Source organism: Tyto alba, unplaced genomic scaffold (assembly GCF_018691265.1).
Source record: "Tyto alba isolate M040663 unplaced genomic scaffold, T.alba_DEE_v4.0 Super-Scaffold_17, whole genome shotgun sequence".
Taxonomy (NCBI): domain Eukaryota; kingdom Metazoa; phylum Chordata; class Aves; order Strigiformes; family Tytonidae; genus Tyto; species Tyto alba.
In genome coordinates this window covers 10,020,256-10,037,240 of record NW_024881279.1, presented here as the reverse complement: position 1 = coordinate 10,037,240, position 16,985 = coordinate 10,020,256, and the positions used below count along the sequence as shown (strand labels likewise).

General features: G+C 40.8%; 1 protein-coding gene across 8 annotated transcripts in view; it reads right to left on the bottom strand.

Moving 5' to 3' along the window:
* SGCD (sarcoglycan delta) overlaps positions 1 to 16,985 on the bottom strand; it is a 363,788-nt gene that overhangs the window by 45,776 nt on the left and 301,027 nt on the right. For all 8 annotated transcript variants that reach the window (XM_042790217.1, XM_033006094.1, XM_033006098.1 and 5 more), the window contains one exon: positions 13,726 to 13,798. In XM_042790217.1, coding sequence (XP_042646151.1) covers positions 13,726 to 13,798 — 73 coding nt within the window. The remainder of the gene's footprint in view (positions 1 to 13,725; positions 13,799 to 16,985) is intronic.

Below are 16,985 nucleotides of genomic sequence, written 5' to 3'. Positions count from 1 at the left end.
CTGCCAGAGTATTTTTGAGTGACTTGCTCAATAGCACCGCATGGTGTACTCGCTGGCTGCCCATTCCACACGCAGCTTCATTAACTCCCTGGCAATCTGGGCCCTACATGTCACAGAAGAATGGAATTTACACATGGTCAAACCTAGCATCGCCCATAGATCACTCAAAGTTCTCAAAAACACAATGGCCTCACCATCTCTGTGAGTATATTAAGGTTTGGAAGAGAAAATAGCTGTTCAACAATCCAGGATAAATCAGTAATTATTCATATGGAAAGTAACGCTGAATCTATCTGTCTATACACTTTATACACTATCCAAAGTCTCCAATTCACATATATAAAACTCTTCAGATGTTGGTATTGTGGTAATGTTAATGCCAAAAGGAAACAGATAAGCCAATAAAAGAACAAGTACAAGGCATCACTTCTCCCTTACTACATATAGTACTTTTACATATATGCATAGGTCAGTTAAAAATTCCATGGTAATTCTGACATATTTTGAAGTCCAGATCACATGGTGTTTTATGAGAAGTAGTTTAGTGGCACACCACAAGAAGACACCATACTATTCTTATGTGATAACTGATCATCCCGGTTTCTTCTCTATGCCTCTAGCCTTTCATGGAAAGTAGATCCCATCATTTTTCAAGTAGTTGAGTCAGATTTGCAAAGTCTGCACATTCTTATAGTGACCACATGCACTTAAAGCATCAGCTATTTTTTTTTTTTTTTCTAAGTTTGGTTCCTCTTTTCTTTTTTTAAACCAAGTAGAAAATGACAGAATTGTCTGACATTCTTTTTTAAAATGACCATCTCATGTCCCCTGGAACGTCACACTCTGAAAAATCAAGCATTATAAAAAATGAATCTCTAAGGTGCTCAAATGTGTTAAGTTACTTTTGGAAATGCTGTCTAACAATAATTATTGCCTGCTCTGCTTCACTGTTAATCTCTCTTTTAGAAAGTGCACTTCTTGAACTGGAGAAAATGACATTTTTAAGAAGAATTTTGCATTTTTCTGACTGCAGCAAACCATATGGAGAGTGGCTGACGGGTCCTGATGGATAACATACTAGCAGCTTCCCAGAATACTTATCACTGAAAAGAAGGAAGCTCCACCGAAGTGGCATGAATCACTCCATAAATCAATGCCACACTGTTAATTCCTGACAGGTACTAAAATTAAGGGCTGGTCAATTTTGTGAATTGGTCCTGTGAAAGTCTTGCAATCATTCTTTCAAGAGAGCCGTACTCTCCATTTGGGAAACAAGAGAACCGTTATATGTAAGTATTCAGTGGCTCTGCTGAAATTTCAGCTTGAAGACTAATTTTGCTATTCATCACTCTAAGTCAAAGATGTTGCTTTATTTATATCAAGTTTTTTTTTTTTTTTTTCTCCTGGAAATTAAAATCAAAAAAAGCATTTCATTTGTTGAAGAATCGTTCAGTCCTACTGGCAGGTTGGCCAGTGCTGTAACCTTCCATAGCCTGGACTAGGAAAGCTGGACACTAAGGAAATTGTATGTGCTTTGCTTCACTTAGAAACAGAGAACTGGCATCCAGCTAGAGAATAGCTTTCTCAAAGAGATGATTATGCAACCAACACTTGCTTTGGTATCACACAGACATTTTGACATACTGCCTGAGTCAGAGAAACACTTCTAATGTGTAACTGAGCACCTTTGCCTGCAGAACTCCCATTGCATTGGCACCGATTCCCCTTTCAAGTCACATCAGCTCACAAGGTATGATGCAACATCATTGAAAATGTGCATGTATTTATTAGAGGTTACAGCATAAAATATGCAGGCACCTTGAAATATATTTCAGACTGTGATGGCAGGCAGAGTGACTAAATATATGTCAAAGGTTTATGATGAACTCTAAAGTGTCTTCATTTAAGAGGCAGCATCATTTTTTATAGGCATCCTTTATTGCTTGATTTATTCTTTCTATCTGTAACTAACCTCTAGACTCATAGATTTAGACTCCTGGTGTGATGTTGCTTGAATGCCATGTGCCTCAGAGCTCTGCAAAATGTTCTGACAAAGTCATTGCTCGGTCCTTTCTCACTGTTCAGAACAATGCCAATGGATGAAGAGATTAAATGATACCCCACTGCTCAACTGAGAACCCATAAAATCAACATATTTAGTGGGTGTTCTAGAAAATTTGACACATGCTAAGCAGGAAAGAGCAGGAAAAGACTAGGAGAGATTTAATGTTCCGTTTTCCAATCTCTTCAGCAATATTGCCCTTGACGTTTTCAGTAAGGCCTTTTTTTGCAAAGAATTAGGCATAAACTGATGGTGGGGATGAAGAACTGAGTCTAAGTGAATGACAAATTACTCTCTTCCTGATAGAATCAATTTGATCCCATACATCAGAAACTGAGCATTTATGGGCCCAGTGCCATGCTAAGGCAGCTACCAGATCCCAGGGCTGAATTCAGGGCCAGGGTTGTTTCCAGATGAGCAGCTCATGCAGAAATGCATACAGTGTGTTTACAAGAAGACTTTATTAACTTGAAGTGAATTATACAGAAGTGATCAAGGTACACAATGTGCTGTGTAAGGCCATCATTACCTCATGACTTGATGGGAACTTTTTTTGAATAAAGGCAAAGCATTGCCTACAGGATTTAGCCTATTAATACTAACACCAAAACCGCATTTGGTAATCCCACATTACCAAAGTTTCCGTACTTCAAAAAGTATTAGTAAATTAAGCCAGTGCCTGCACTATGATATGCACCTAAAGGTTTAGATTTGGTGGGGAGCAGAAATGCATTGCCCAAATTTCCTGGCACTGTATGGTTGGGACTGGCTTTTTCCACTGGGCTCCCAGCACAGTTGCTTCTGCCCTAGGGGAGCAAGAATTGATTATCTGGTACAGAGAGGTTTGCAGGCTTTAGACAGAAATAAACAGCAATTACGAATAACTTGATTTTTGTACCCTAAAAGTCTCTGTCAGAAATGTAATTTGTAATTAATTAGAAGTGTATAAACCAGATAAAAACCTGCTAAAGTCAAGTAGCTTTTAACCCAGGGAACTCTGGATTTCAACCACTGGCTGAAAGCTCAGGACCTTTCACAAGTTTTCCTGTGCTTTCCAGGTGATCCTTCTGGCAGCACTCGAGTTTCCAAAATGAAATTCTCCAGGTTTATAAAAAACCTTCCATCTTTAGACAGAGCTCCTCAGCTGATTCTTGTAAGATATCATGTTTTTCTAAAGAGACTTTTATTGCAGTATGAATTTATTACAAACCATTTCACATGCACACATTTTCAATCATACCTTGTGGGTCATAAGAGAGAGAATTTAATTTTGGAAACCTTAGGAAGCAATAATAATCTTTAACCTCTGGCATTGCATGAGAAGATACTGCATATTTTCCATCAAAATGAACAGCTCTAATAACCTTACATTAATATCCATTTATATTTATTACTCCTTCATTAAAGCTAAGACACCAAATCCTTAATAAAAAAAAATAAAATTGACATTTTACTTTACTTCTTTCTCTGTCTTTTAAAATGTTAATACTGAAGGAAGTGGACAGGACATGACATATTTTTATCACTGCCACACAGTTCAGCACCAGTAGCATAAACCCTTTGTGTCTTGCTTTTTGCCCTTATTATATAAAATATAAGCAGATTTTCACTGAGTTCACTGGCAGGGAACATCTCCTTACAGCAGCACATCCCCTCATTATCCAGCTCTCTCAGCTGTTCTCAAACTCACCAGGAGGCCATTTCCCCTCTGCTTTACAACCTCTTTTATGATCCTTGATGGCCTAAGTTTTGGGGGGTTTTGGCTTACTTTCTTGCTTGATTCCCCTGTGTCACTTTATAACATGTCTTCAGCCAGCCCTCCCACAACCATCCTTAATGACATGAAACCAGGCACAGAGGGAGAGAATGTGTTTTTCTATTGTGAAAAGCAAGAGATAATTCATGAACTGAGGTCAACTCAACATGAGAAACAGAATTGCAGCTGAGTTCCAGCTGTCAGAACAACTGTCAGGAGGGTCCCAAAAGCCTGATACTCCTTCGTGTTAGCCTAGTCTGGGGGGAAAGATCCTCTGCTTCTGCAGATATTGACCACACCCTGGGAGATTGGCTCCTCTTCTCTGGAGTACCAGGCTGTATTTCTGAATGTGTTTTTCAGGCTTTCTTGGAGCCCCACACCTGCTTTTTGGATCTTAGTGCTGTGCTTTGCAATCACATTTCTGCTTCCTCATCTCCTGCATGGCCCCAAAGCCACACAACACTGTGTGAAACACACATTTATAAGTTTGGCTTCCTCTATCCAAGGACACACTGTCCTTGTGCAACTGAAGTGAAACATGGCATTATTTTACTTGCCAGCAAAGCTCTGTGTACATATTGAGGTATGTATTTATAGCAGCCACCTCTGCTTATGGATGAAATGGTGGCTGCCACTTTGCCTTTCAAACCAGCAATGCTCCACCTTTACTATGGTTCTTTCGCATATTTGGCCTCAAAAAAATGCTGCTTTTTTTCAAGGACTCACTCCAGTTCCAATTCAGTTGGGAACCAGAGCAAGGACTTCCAGCTTCAGAAGTGTCAACAGAATCTGGAAATAAGGTGGTGAAGTCCACAGGCTTTCAATTTTACTAAGACTGAGAAGAGAAAGCGGAACCACCTGTCAGCTTCTGCCCGTGCTGCCTGCACAAGTAGCTTCTGCATTTCCATTTTTTCTCCTTCATGGCACATGAGCATGCATAATGGGCAAGATGGGTCACCGACCACCTCCAGTCCAACGTTGCTGAGCCAACTCAGTGCTGAGCCCAGAAACCGCACGTCAGCACACAGCTAATGCTCACATGTTAATAATACATTATTATTGTTCTAGATGAAGTAGAGACCAGGGGAGCAACTATGGGTTGTGCAGGGGTCTCCAAAGAGGGACACAGCTTTGACTGCCAAGTCATATTTAGAAAGGGGTTCTCCTTAGACACATGCTGCTGCTGCATGGAGAGGCAGAGCTGAGTCCTAACACCATTCAAGAGCAGGGACTGACATTCCTTCAGTATGAACTCAGTAACACTATTTGGTCAGAAATTATTACTATTTAAAACAACCAGAGGTGCCACAATAAGCCACAAGATAAATGCATACTGCAAAATATACACGAGGAGTAGAGCAGCAGCAGCCACTGCACATTAAAAAGATAAAATCAATTCAAGTCATGAGGAAACAACATAGCTACTCCTGTTTGGCCTAGACAAAACAACTCTATGCCACATGAAACATAAATTCAGAATAAAGATTCTGTAGGCACAGTGAATATTTATGATTTTTCTTAATAAGTATACAAAATACTGCTTTCAAAAGAAAGGATCCTGTTACAGTTATGGACACATTTTTCTCCTCTCGATAATAGGGTTATGTAACAGCTATTGATTCCTGACTACAGTCCAAAGTAAGTTAGTGTATTTGTAAAAATGTCCTTTTTAATCACAGTGGACTTGTATAGCTCAAAGTACTTCACTCACATTAAATAATAAATATTATTGCCTTGATACAGCCAAACCCCCCAGCATCAGCAGACAGCAGTAGGAAACAAAACCCTGAGGAAAGCCTCACTCGGGTGGGAAAGTGTCTGAACTGTCCTTCCCTATTTTTGTACTAGGTTCCTGAGAAGTCTGTGTTAAATCCTCGGTTTTAAGGAAGCTGGTTTGTAACTAGTGCTCTTCAGCAGGTGAAACCCCAGCTGCGGTTCCCGTGCTGGGCTCAGCACGGCTGCGGGCGTGGGGAGCTCTGTTGGCTCGCGTGCGAAGGCTCAGCGGGGAGACAGTCCTTCCTTAAAAGCAGTTACCAAGTGCTGAGTAAGGCAGATTTTTATTTTTCCTGCTTTGCTCTTCACTTTGGGTTTTAGAAATGTGAGGTACACAGCTGGTGAGAAGTATAAAGGGATAGAGAGAAATATTAAAGAAACCCATGTATTTTTCTACTCAAAAGCAAGCATGATGCTCAGCGGATTACATTCCTCTCATTTCTTTAAGATAAGAGCAGTGTTCAAAGGAAAAACTTCTCTTCTGAGCTATTCAGCTATTTTGAATATGGCTACATCCTAAATATCATGGTATTTGCAAAGGATTGGGATCACAGTGATAGGTGGGTAAGGTGTTTTCCTTGACACCTTTCTGTTTACTTCTGTATTTTGTGCTCAATATCCTTGATACAAATAGCTCTATCTCAAGTACAAATGTTATAATAAAACAACAGTTTTTGAGTCTCTCACAGAGCATTACAAATGACGCATCCCAGACCATCACACCAACTGATTCAGAGTGCAGCATCTCCCAACTACCCAATGTAACAGCAGCACCAGCCAGACTCTGCTGCAAGGTAAACATGCTGCCCAACTTGTACTGAAACAAATGCTGGCTTGCCTGCCCTTCTCTCTGGGTAGTTGTCTAATGATTGCTTTTAGGACACTTATGGCTGCAGTTAGTCAATAACCTGCAGATCCTGTTACAGTTGACACCCCAAAAATGGTCCTTAAGAGCCTGCAAACCCGGTACCCCTTCCAGGGTACAAGGAGTAAGGTACATCACTCCGGAACATGGTAGCCCTCCTTAATCATTATCAAAATGTAAATGAAAGGTAAAATTTTCTAGAAACATCTGCATTCTGGAGGTTAAAGGGTATTTTCATCATTTTCTGTAAGACCTTCCAAAAAATACCACCTCTGGGAGCAGACTAACGTACAAGACAGATACATCATGTTAGATGTGTCACCATATCCTTTTAATCAGTGCATAGTCAATATTCTGTATTATATGAATAACTAATTAGTTTTGCAACTTATTTCCACAGATGTCATTGCAAAATCTATCTGAGGAATGTCATCTGCACTTGAGAGAAGGACAAGCATTGTAATTAAGTTTTAAGCCATTTCACCAGTGAGAGTCTGCCATGGAGTGTGAAATGGCTATAATTCACATTTTTAAGACCTTGCATTTATTAGCATCTATTTTCTATTCAAGGTTAGTGGTGTGCTTCAGAGAGTTAAAAAAAAGCAAAAAAAAGCTCACATTTTTGTTATTCAGATGGATAGATGTGTATGTCTGACTGTATAGATTGGTCACACTGATAGGGTTTCTCTCAAGTCCCAGAGGACTTCTGGCTCATACACCTTTGTGAATGGCACGCGAACGTTAGATGAATGCTCTGATTATGGAGCATTCAACAGCAGCAACACTCTGCTCTTGAAAGCTAATGACAGTCCCGGGCACAACGCACCTAGGCAGGATAGAGATCTTGTATACAAGCAAGATACTCAATGTGAGATAACAGTCAGGACTGATGATTAATATCTCTGAGAAGAAGGCTTTGTTTGCATTAGGAAACCCCTACAGAATAAATGCAGAGAGTGATTAATGAACCAGGATATTGTATTTTATTCAGGGCCCAGGAAAAGTTAAATGGGTCTCTGTCTGGAGCTCTTGCTCCAGTTGCAATTATGCTGCTTAAATATATGCAGAAGTCTTGTGTATCCTCCCACCAACCACCAAATGAGAAGGATATTTCCACTGCTCTCTATCTGATAAGACATGCCATTTAGCAGCAATTTCCTTTAGAAATCTGCCCTTTACTTCCCTGCTCCCAGACCTGTTTTGATTTGAAGGGCCACGTAGCTCTGGTGGAATACTCCCACTCTCGCACCCACACGTTCCTGCAGCTCTGGGGACATGAGTCCAGCTGGGACAAACCACGTACCCCACTGCAGGCTGCTCAACCACCAATTCCGACTGCCTTGTCTATTTTCCCTAGCTTGAGCCTATCTCATTTTTTACTTCAGCAATATACTGTGTTCAAAACACCTTCATGCCAGGCTCCCCTTCCTGCCAAGCCTGCTTTCACCATCCATTAGCTCTCTTTGAAGAAGATCTGCCTGTCTATGGACAGATGCTATTAGCAGCACTGTGAACAGGGCAGGGCCGTGATTTATCCAGCCGGGATAAATCAGCAAGGTTCTGTCAACACCTCTGCCATTTCCCAGGCGTGTGCCTCCTGAGCATCTCATCCAAATCTAGGCATCTTTAGCAGGTGACTAAAAACAGGGAATAAAAGGACACCAAGAGCTAAATCCCCTCTTTCTGGTGCTGGATATGAAAGAGATGAATGCCATTAAGAGATGATTTTCTGGGGTAAGGAAAAGAGAACAGCAACACCCTTCTCCCTCTTTTTGCAATAGAAATACTTTAACAGATGGAAAGCTCCAGCAGTCAACTGCCTCCTTAACTCCAAGCCTTGTATCCAATGGTATAAATAGATCTTAATACACTGCCCACAAGAAGCCTATGGAAAGACTGCCTTTGATTTGGGAGGGCTGTGGCTTGTCTTCTATAATAGATGAGCGGACAGCAGCTTTGAAGGAATGTCAACAGGAGGAAGTGCTAAAGCAAAATGGCTGTAGCTGTGAAATCAGTGTGAATTCTGCTCTGAGAAAGTTTCATCCAACAGCAAGCATTTCAGGAAGCCTTAGCTGTCCCAGTAAAATTGTTAGATCAGATGCTGTCTCCTAGATTAGAAAATGGAAAGTGATGAGGACCTCTGCTATTCAAAAGAAACTCATCAAAGTCCACTTAAATTAGCCTGAAGTTTAGAAACCAGAAACCTGTTATCTTATTTTAGTTGTACGCTAATAGGTATGTGTTGACTTTAGCGGAGATAGTCATATAAATCCAACCCATCTGTGTAGTATGAAAATAGTTATATTTGTTACGATGTGGAAAGTAAACCTCATCCCAATGCAAAAGTCTGTTGTCTTTTAAGCTGGTAGGACTACCAAAATTATTGGGATTGCACTGGTATAACAGAGAAAAGAATTGCATCCTTTCTGGTAAATCAATCGGAAAATAACACCAGCTAGGTACAAAGCTACATTGGCCATTTTTCCCTTGCTGACACCTCACAGGAATCCCCAAGTGTTTGCTGTAAACTAAACAGTGTTTCAGTATCACACACTAGTCTTTATAAACGACTTCCATTTCTCACCAATTACTTCCCCTTTCATAACATTGTTTTTTTTAATTTCCTCTATTTTTTCCCTCTTAATCTTTATTAATGTAATGGGGTTTAGACAGAAACATTATTTGTGTTTGTACATATTGAAAATGTCTCTGCTGCACTGTGAAACACAGCTGAGAGAAACCTTAATTTGATAAGAATTATTGTTTTGCAAAACGAGTACTGTTACATTAGCTGAGCACTGTATTTAAATGGCTTTTTCTTACAATAGGTCTCACTTGGACTATTTGGATAGTTCAGTACTGTACATGGTAAGGTAGAATTGTACTAATAAAATCAAGCTGCACGTACATTTCATCTGCCATTTGGTACTTTCAGTGCTTCATAATTAACTTTGGTCAAAAATTACCACTTCAAGACCGAGGGATTAATTCTCCCTTAACAATATTTGTGCATATACAGGAAAAACAGTTATCCCTTGGCTTCCTGGCCTTGGATGAGTGGTTTACTGCATTTTTAACCTACAATAATTGTGGATGAATTCCGGGTGTGTGCTTGCCCCTCATGGAGTGAATTTCATGCTGTCTGATTTCTTTTTATTTAACTCTGGGAACAGAAATGCCCTAAACCAGGTTTTCATGCTCTGGGTGCCCTTGCCCAGCATGATCTGGACGTTGAGGAGGTGCCTACACTAGCTCTGAGCCCAGGGACAGGGATGGATGCTATAACACAGCATCCACCTGGCATACACCTGCCCAGCTTCCAGCATTTAGCAGTTTAACAACATCCTCCTATATTCTTATATTGGATCACCCACTTCTTAATCCCCTCCTCTCAAATTATTTCACTTCTTCCTTACTCATTGGCTCGTCTAGCCCTTATCCCTCACCTTGGAAGAGTGCTGATCTTGTGTTTGTTGGACAGCTTCTGTTAGCCGCCTTGGCATATATTTGCCTTTTGGAAGAAGATAAATAGAGAAAAGCAGGTGATTCCTGCCAGTGTCAAGGAGAGGCTCTCAAGATAGGCTCCTGACAAGTTACTTGGGTGCTGCTAAAATAATCCAGTGAGAAAAGGTCATCTTGAATTCAACTTTCACACATAGGCAATCACATTACCATATGTCAAAGACACCAACCTTCATTAGGAAGAATCACTGTGGAGGAGTACAAGTATTTCAATGTCCAAACAAAATCTCCCAAGCCCTCCCCCTAAACTATTTTGGGATGATACTGAATGACAGTGTTAAAAATTTCAAGAATCTGAAAATAACTTGAATTTGTGTGCTTTCATTTTTACTGATTTTGACCAATTTAGAACCCAATGACCAACTACCAAAATTTTCAAGAGTCTAAAATTATATAAGTAAAAACATGGAAATGTTCACAGAAGTATATAAAATAGTTTTTCAACCATCTTTAGTTCTTAGGTGATTATTAAAGAATATTCTAGATCCCAAACAGGAAACACGAACCATTAATAACACCCTGCACTAAAGACATTATGAACTCTGTCATTCCTACTAGCACTGATACTGCACAGGATTGGTTTAGGACATGAATGTGTCCTGTGCTGTGCAGCATGGGAGAGTACCTCCTAAGAAGACTCAGCAGCAAAGTCCAGACCTGGCTCAAACAAACACCGAAACAATTCTTGCAGCTTTGTGATGGGCTTAGCATGTAAGGAAAAAGCTACACACATATCGCCACCTGAATTTTCTCCATCTAAAGCAGTGCAGACAAAAGTGTTTTAAAAAGGACACTCAGAAAAGAGGACCACACCTTGTCTGATCTTCAGGACAGTAACCACCTCGTAGAGTAGCTGGTTACTAATAAATTAATTAGGCTATATGAACCGAACACCGTTTATCAGCTAAATGGGGACAGAGATTCTGTTAAGAACATGTGTGCTGTCGCTTGGAGCGTGTCAGTCTTTGTGACACATGGACATGACTGAAGGCCTTTGGGAGATGGGGGGAAAAAGAAGGAAAGAAACAGAGATGACTGGCATGATAGCTGTCTTGCAGGGGAAATCAGTCTTTCTTTTAGGGAGGGGAGGAAGGGAAAGAAGACATACAGATGGTCTGACTCCCTGTGGTGACAGGAGCAGTTGGTCTCCTCTCTTTCTGATAGTGACAGTCGCTGTCACCTTATTTTGAAGTCTCCCAATGAAAAAGTGGGAGTCAGTATGGTACTGAAAAGAGCAAATGGATAAATCATGTAACTAATCGTAACCATTTGGTCTAGGAAGAGTGATGGAGGTTGGTGGTGCCTGTTGACAGCCTGCAATAGCTGAATGCGCACTTTCCCCTCCCTGAGAACTTCAGCCTAAGGAGGAAAGAAAGTTTGCGCTATTTATTACAGAAAAAGGTCTTTTAGAGTCAAGCCAGCTACTGAGTGCGTGTTTACAATGCTGCTTTCCTAGCAATGAATGACAGCTCGGGACCCACAGGCTGCCATCTCATTCAGTCCCATTTCACTGCAGAATGCTTTTAAATAGGCCAAAAGGACACCTTATGCACACACTTTGCTATCAAAATAGGAAAGTACCAAAAAATGTCCCCCCAGAGTATGATTATTTTCTCTATTAACTCTGTATTGCACCCAAAAGGCACTATTTTACCTAAGAAGCAGCCAGTGCTCCAACATGTAGAGAGAGAGATGGATGGTTCTTGGTTTGGGAAAGTATAGAGCATTTGCTCTTGGGAAACCTTGCTTCCTCTACACAGTGCTACCATTGGCTCTTTTCTTCTCAGGGTGGTGGATAAAACATTTATTTTTGCCAGGATAAAATTTTCAGAAGCACACAAATTGTTTTAGGACCCTGTGGGACATTTTTTTTTGAAAGTAAATCCTATTCAATGATTTTCCCTTAAAAAAAAAAAAAAAAAAAGAAGAAGAAAAAAAACCCCACCAGCTTTTTTACAGGATTTTTTTCACCCAGTCCGCTAATTTCAAAGGAAGTCAGTTATCTAACAGATCTCTACATAGAACAAGTGAAATAACAACATGAATTTAAAGCAGATCAAATATATTGACCTAATCCCTTGCATGGAAACTGCCAATAATGCATTTCCATTTCATTTAGGTTAATTCTCTTTGGAACAGAAGCATACTCAATCAGATTAAGGCCATTTTAATTCACGTGTCCCCTCTAATATGACACCCTACACTTATTTGGATTAAATTCCCCTCCCATGTTTAGAAAAGTCCTAACTAACCATAAACTTGGACCTAAACCTTGCATCTCTTTTGCACTACTGAAAATGGGACCTGTTTTTTTGTTATTTAGATCCTATTGGATATTTTAACCATAATATTGATTCTTTTTTTTTTTTTTTTTTTTTCCTGAAAATGTCAGTAAACATAAACTGTGCCAGAAAGCGTTTGTCACCTGAACCTCACCTGCAAATCCACCCACCACTGAATGCTTTATTTGCTTGCTCTGCCTGGAGAAACGGAGGGTACGTGTGCCACCATGGCACTCTGCCCTCCTGGGGCTCCTTCCACCATGGCAGACCCCGGAGCTGCCCTGGCAGCTGCACATCAGGCTGAGCAAAGACCATGTTTCCTCTTTTTATAAAGGAAGTATACCAAGATTGGGAAAACCACAAGGCATGGTGAAAGTCACTGCATGGAGAAAGAGAACAAACTTTCATAACAAACTGCATCATACCACCACTGCACTTGTCTGACATATGATCCCCATAGTGCAAAATGGGAACAATTATAGTGTTTCCTGAGAGAAACTGAAAGTTAGAGATAGACCCAAGGGAAGGCAACCAAGGTATTTTTTATCTTTCACAGGGATCTAGCTGGGCCATAACTATCCCTGGTATCAGAGCAGAGAGAGTTAATGAGAGGTCCTCTCCCATCTTGGTGCGTCTGCAGTGAATCTGCAGCACTCGTGCACAACTTTAGCTGTCTAGAACTAAGGACAAGAGATCCTTCTGTAGATTTTTTTCACCTTCTCACTCTCTCTTTTTCTAACAAAGGGCATTAGAGCACTGATGGCAAACCCCTACAGCCTTCTTGGCCAGAAGATACCAGGAGATTCAGTCAATAATTTATTAGGCTATTTGATTAGTCTCTTTTCAGAAACTAGTCATCCAAACTAATCTGTAGTGCTACACCTGTTTTTTTTTCTTTTCTTTTTTTTTTTTTTTTTTTTTTTTTTTTAAATAAATTATAATGCCCAGCGTTAGCTTGAGAGCAAAGCTGGTTCCCAGGAGCTGTGCTGTTTATTCCCTCCTGATATATTGCTGTCATCAAGCAACATCTCTGCAAGTGTCAGCAGTTACATGCATGGAGAGCTAGACCCTGTGTAGGCCAGGGAGGGTCTGCATTTCTGAAAGACAGATAATGCTGGTGAGCATTATCCTTTTGCCTGCTGCTACTCCCTGTGATTCAGTATGTATTCCACTGCTGCCCTGCACAACCAGGAAGATTTCTCTATTTTTTTTCAAGTGCTGGGCCCAGGGTATGCAGAGCATGTTACAGAGGAGAAATGATGCTCTCATAACCCGTGTTTGCCTTTAGCTCAGTCATATCACATGTAAACATGGCAGGTCCCTTCTCTTCCATGGCATCCTCTCGGTGATGCCTTCCAAAGTGAATCCCCAAGCTCTTATGTAAAAGCAGAAAAGATGCCCAGCAGTATGCACAACTCCAACAAGGCGCCACTGAGTTACCGTTAAACCATATTCCAAAGTTTACCTTAGTTCCTTGAAGGGGTCTGCCCTGACATTGGGAGTTTCTATAGATTTAGGGAACACTGTGCCTTCTGCTCCTGAAATCACAAAACAAAACAGAAGACAAATTGTAAACATCATAAGCTGTTATCAGGGGAGTGATTGTCAAATCATATCTAGGTGCAATTTAACCCATTGCCTGACCCCATTTCTCTCTTGCACACATCCCTTCTGTCCCCAGGAAAAGCCAGATCTTGATCATCTGAAATGGTTGCCTTGATTACAACTGGGATTTGCCTGTAAACCACACTTCTGGCTGTAAAAGCAGCTGCTCGCACCCTAACTGTGGGACGTGTTTGCTAACCCAACTGACGCAGAGAGCTCGGAAAAGATACCCCCTTGGTAACCAGGCATCTAATCCAGCTACATCCCTCATTAATGAACCTGGATGCATGTCATGACATTACTTCTTTTGCTGGGCTCTGAGAGATGCTTAAAGGAGAATGCCAAATTTTGGCTCAATCACTGCAAATGTCTCTCCAGTCAGGCTGTGCTGCTGCCTGAGGAAAAGGAGGGAGGTGCCCACCTGATGAAATGCTGAAAAAACAGGCAGTAGACTGATCTAGTCCCAGCCTGGCCACCGGTTCAATATGTGACCCAGAAGTAATATAACTTCTGCTCAATTCCCCCTTCTCTTAGAGACAGTGGCTCAAACCACAATAGGAAGGCAGCACTATCCCCATTTGCTGTCTGTTTTTAGACCACAAGCTCTAAACCAATAGGTAATATGAACAGCTTTCCTAAGTTTCAGGCCATTGCAATCCTCTTCCATAGCCACCTGAATACCCCAGGTTGGGCCATTTCACCCACCCATCCCTGCACTGGGTTTCTATTTTATGACTGAGCTATGCTATGTCTCTCTAGGAAGATGTGCTCTCCCCATATAATTGTTTTAAGCTTAAGGAAGCCCATGCCATCCTCTGGTAAGCCCTTCCAGTAATTGTTCTAATTCAAAAATGTGCATCTAATCTGAATTAGTCTCACTTCAGCTTTCAGCCACTAAATCTTCTCGTGTCCTTGAATGCCAGCCAATAGGCCCTGCATGAGCAGACTCTCCACCTTCTGTGACCCAACTACCCCAGCCTTCTCTGGTTCAGGTTACAGCTTTCTGAATCATTCACTGTGAATTAGATTTACTGGACTTCTCATTGCTCTGTTCTGAACCCATTCCACTTTTAAAATACTCTGTTGGGACACAGGAGTCCCCAAGCGCTGTGACTGACCCTCTGTGCTGCAGAATGTTATGTCGTCACTCTCACTGAAACTTCCATTTAAAACACAGCTAAGAATAGTACTGTCTTACCCACAGCAATGCACTAGAAATAAAAAATATTCTGAGATGATGCAAAACATGTTAATACAACATCCTTCTGTAACTTCTGCTATAAGTGAGAAACACCTGTGGCTTCAGTAAGATTACACTTTCTTTGCACTGAAATAAATTAACTAATCTGTCCCACTATGTTAAAGAAAAAAAATTAGAATGAAAATAAGCACTCTAACATTTATAAAAAAGAAACCAACTCCTTTTTAACCTAGAGAAAAACAAAGTAATCTCAAAGATGATAAAAGCAGTCTAAAGTTTGAAGCTTTATACTTGGGAATTGAAATTGATCCTATGGCACAATACAGATATTTAGCTCTTAACTTTACTATAAACCTTCATCGTTACAGGCTGTCAAAAGCAGCTGTAACTTGCCAGCCATGAAGGTTATTATTATCAGATCTGTCCTCTCTCAACAGTTTCCAAATGATTTAAGTCTCTGCTTATCCACACAATTGCCTTGGCTATTAGCTTTGCAATGAAACTTAGCAAAAGATGCAGCCTGCACATATCTGCATAATAAACCAATGATTTTCTGATGGGAGGAAGATGAAGAAGTGCAGCTGGAGAGGTGCATATACATATTCTTGTACTCTTTCCACTTGTATTACTTAAATAGTGTCTTTCTGCTGTTAATTTTAATTAATTTTTACATACTTTAAGTCAGCTACTTAAGTTATGCAAAGCCCCAAATAATGATCTGCATCTAACCAGAAATGCATGCAGAATAAGGCAAAACTTTAGCATATTTCTAATGATTTGGGTTTTTTCCATGCTTTCATTATTTATTTTAAAAGCTGGAAGCAACTTTGGAAAGAATGCCAGTGACGACTCCAACGCAGTCATTTCAGGAAGGCTGAAAACAAAAGAAGTTTGTTATTCCTTTCCTCCATCTTGTTTTCCTTTCCCTACACACAGTTCTTTAACCCTCTTTTCCGGTCATATTTATTTCCAGATCCATGGAAGGGTCTCTTATGCACTGGGAACAGGAATGAGATCTCCAAATCCTTCTGTTTCTCTCCTTTGATATGAATTAGGAGTAAACACTACCTGCCTTGATGACGCTTCCTGCCTTGACAATATCATTTCTTATTATTCTGTTTTAAGAACACAAGATCTCCCAAAGGGCCACCTGTCCCTGTCACCGAGCAGGACATCAGCCATGAGGGGATGCTGAGGGACCAGGACTGAGACACCCTTCCCTTGACTCTGCCTGTCAGCAGCTGAGGGACTGTTTGAGCTGGCCGTGTCATCCAGCAACTGGAGAGACACTGATAAGCTTTCCTCACCTCACCTAATTATCATTTTAAGTGTCCCCATTTCTGTAGCAAGGGACTCACAGATGAATTAAATACTCTGGAGAAGTTCTTCTCTTGGCTTCAACCTGCTGCCTGATGATTTCACTGGATCCTTGTTCTGCCTTGGACTGTGAAAAACTGTAAACAACCATCCTCTTCTTTTCATACTATTGGAAATTTTATAAACCTCAAACGTGCTCACTCCCACCAGCCCACTCTCTTCTATGCTGAAGAGTCTCCATCTCTGCCTGTAGGATCCATGGCTCCTGCAGTGCCTGCCGATGGAAACATCTGCCTTGGAGAGATTCAGCTACGCTGGACATTTGTGTCAGAGTCTGGATCTTGGCCACTACAGAAGTCCCTAGCCAGGCTGTGATAGCATCAGTGTTGGATGGCGTTGAAAGTGAAGGCATTAGGCTGGAGGAAGTGACCTCATGTAGTAGTTTTACTGAAAGTTTTGGCAAAAAAACAAAAGAAAGTTTCAGGAAATGTGCTGTTGACACTGAATTGGGCTCTTCTGGCTCTGCAGAGAACTGGAGTGTCATGGAGAAACAAATGTTTGACCTCAAAAAGGAGAAGAGGAGAGAGGGAGAAATTTAAAAA